The sequence below is a fragment of the Physeter macrocephalus genome, chromosome 21 (assembly GCF_002837175.3).
Source record: "Physeter macrocephalus isolate SW-GA chromosome 21, ASM283717v5, whole genome shotgun sequence".
Classification (NCBI taxonomy): Eukaryota; Metazoa; Chordata; class Mammalia; order Artiodactyla; family Physeteridae; genus Physeter; species Physeter macrocephalus.
The window spans coordinates 7,881,233-7,883,081 of NC_041234.1; the positions used below are offsets into that span (position 1 = coordinate 7,881,233).

Consider the following 1,849-nt stretch of genomic DNA (forward strand, 5'->3'; position numbering starts at 1 on the left):
GATGAAGTGAGAGAGTGGCATGGACATATATACACTACCAAATGTAAAATAGATAGCTAGTGGGAAGCAGCCGCATAGCACAGGGAGATCAGCTCGGTGCTTTGTGACCACCTAGAGGGGTGGGATAGGGAGGGTGGGAGGGAGACACAAGAGGGAAGAGATATGGGAACATATGTATATGTATAACTGATTCACTTTGTTATAAAGCAGAAACTAACACAACATTGTAAAGCAATTATATTCCAATAAAGATGTTAAAAGAGAAAAAAAGAAAAAAAAATGTTACTCGTGACTCAAAAAAAAAAAAGAGATCTATGAAACCTTCCTTCTTCAGGGGTTCTGGAGTTAGCACAACAATCATAATGGCACTTGAGTCTCATCCAAACAGTGTAATAACATAGATTATGACCTCAAATGTTTAATTTATGTATTTCAGAGTACTTCATTGTGAGGAAAATGAGTCATTCCCCAAAGACATCAGTTACTGGTGTCCCAAAATCAGATAGTCCACGCTTGGGAAAAGGTCACAAAGTACATTTGTCAAATACTGTAAAGACAAAGGGAAAACAACAGTAAGTAGCCATCTTTCGCCTTGTATCATCTTCCACAACTGGACAGTTTCCGTATGGTATTTACCCAGCTAACATCAAACACTTCTTGTTTTGTAAATTAGAGGTTTTTTGTGCGTTTTAAAATTACTTGTAAATTGAATAATAATTATTATAATTATAGTGTTTCCTAATTGACAAAGCATGTTAACACACATCTCTTTGATCCTGACACAACCCTGTGATGCAGTCTTGTTGTTACATTTTATAAGTGAGGAAGTAGCAGCTGGAAGAAGGTAAGTGATTTGCAGAAGGTTAAACAGCTAATAAATGGCATCAGCTAGTATTCCAGGGTTTGTTTCCATACTTCAGGCCTTTTCTACTCTACATCTTGTAGTCTGCACTTTGCCAGCCAACAGTGGCATTATACAGGAGTACCTACCTCTCTTTGTAGCCCTGTGAGGGGTAATGATGGGGTTGGGGGGGCAGTTCTTGGAGAGTGAGATCCCTATTATCTGCCAGTGCTGGGACATGATCAAAAGTAGAATAATGCTCTGACCTGACTGGGATGAGCCTGGTTCAAACAAAGATCAGAGAAGGCAGTTTCTTTTTCTAGGGCATGGTCATCCGCTCCCAGAAGAAAATTGGGCCTACTGTAACTTCAACTATTCTACATTCTATTTTCTTAGCACTTGAACTAGTTGGACAGTGTTTTTAAGAACTATAATGGAATCATTTTAGGTCATGGATGTTTTTAGAAAGCACATTTTTTTGATGATAAAGTTTTAGCCAGGATTTTTTTTTAATCTCAAGGGAAATATTCTCAAGTATTTCATATCCTCATTCTGACTAGATTCTGCAGATGACCAGTTCTAATTACCACATCCAAATGTTCCTCATTAGGTCAGTCTTAGGGTGGAGGATGGGGAGATGCAAGAGGAGGAAGCATAAATCCAGAGTTCCCCAAGATTTTAGGAAAATGAAAGCTACTTCACAAATCTTAAGCTCTTTTTTTTCCTCTCAGAAATAATAAAGATATTTCAGCTCACACGATACAGAGAGTGTGGTTATCTCATCTCGACAAATCAATGTTTCAACTCCTTAAGCATACAATTTGTGCAGCGGTATGTATTTTGCTTTTTGTTTGCTCTGACAGATATAATTACTTATCAAGATAAAAGGTGTGTTAAGAGGCTTCCCTGGTGGCGCAGTGGTTGCGCGTCCGCCTGCCGATGCAGGGGAACCGGGTTCGCGCCCCGGTCTGGGAGGATCCCACGTGCCGCGGAGCGGCTGGGCCCGTG

At 40.0% G+C, this 1,849-nt stretch overlaps 1 protein-coding gene across 1 annotated transcript in view; it reads left to right on the plus strand.

The window, feature by feature from the left end:
- Nucleotides 1-1,849, plus strand: part of C21HXorf58 (chromosome 21 CXorf58 homolog) — a 27,758-nt gene that overhangs the window by 3,339 nt on the left and 22,570 nt on the right. Inside the window, exons 2-3 of the mRNA XM_024115289.3 lie at nucleotides 437-572; nucleotides 1,573-1,672. Coding sequence (XP_023971057.1) covers nucleotides 457-572; nucleotides 1,573-1,672 — 216 coding nt within the window. The 5' untranslated portion in view covers nucleotides 437-456. The remainder of the gene's footprint in view (nucleotides 1-436; nucleotides 573-1,572; nucleotides 1,673-1,849) is intronic.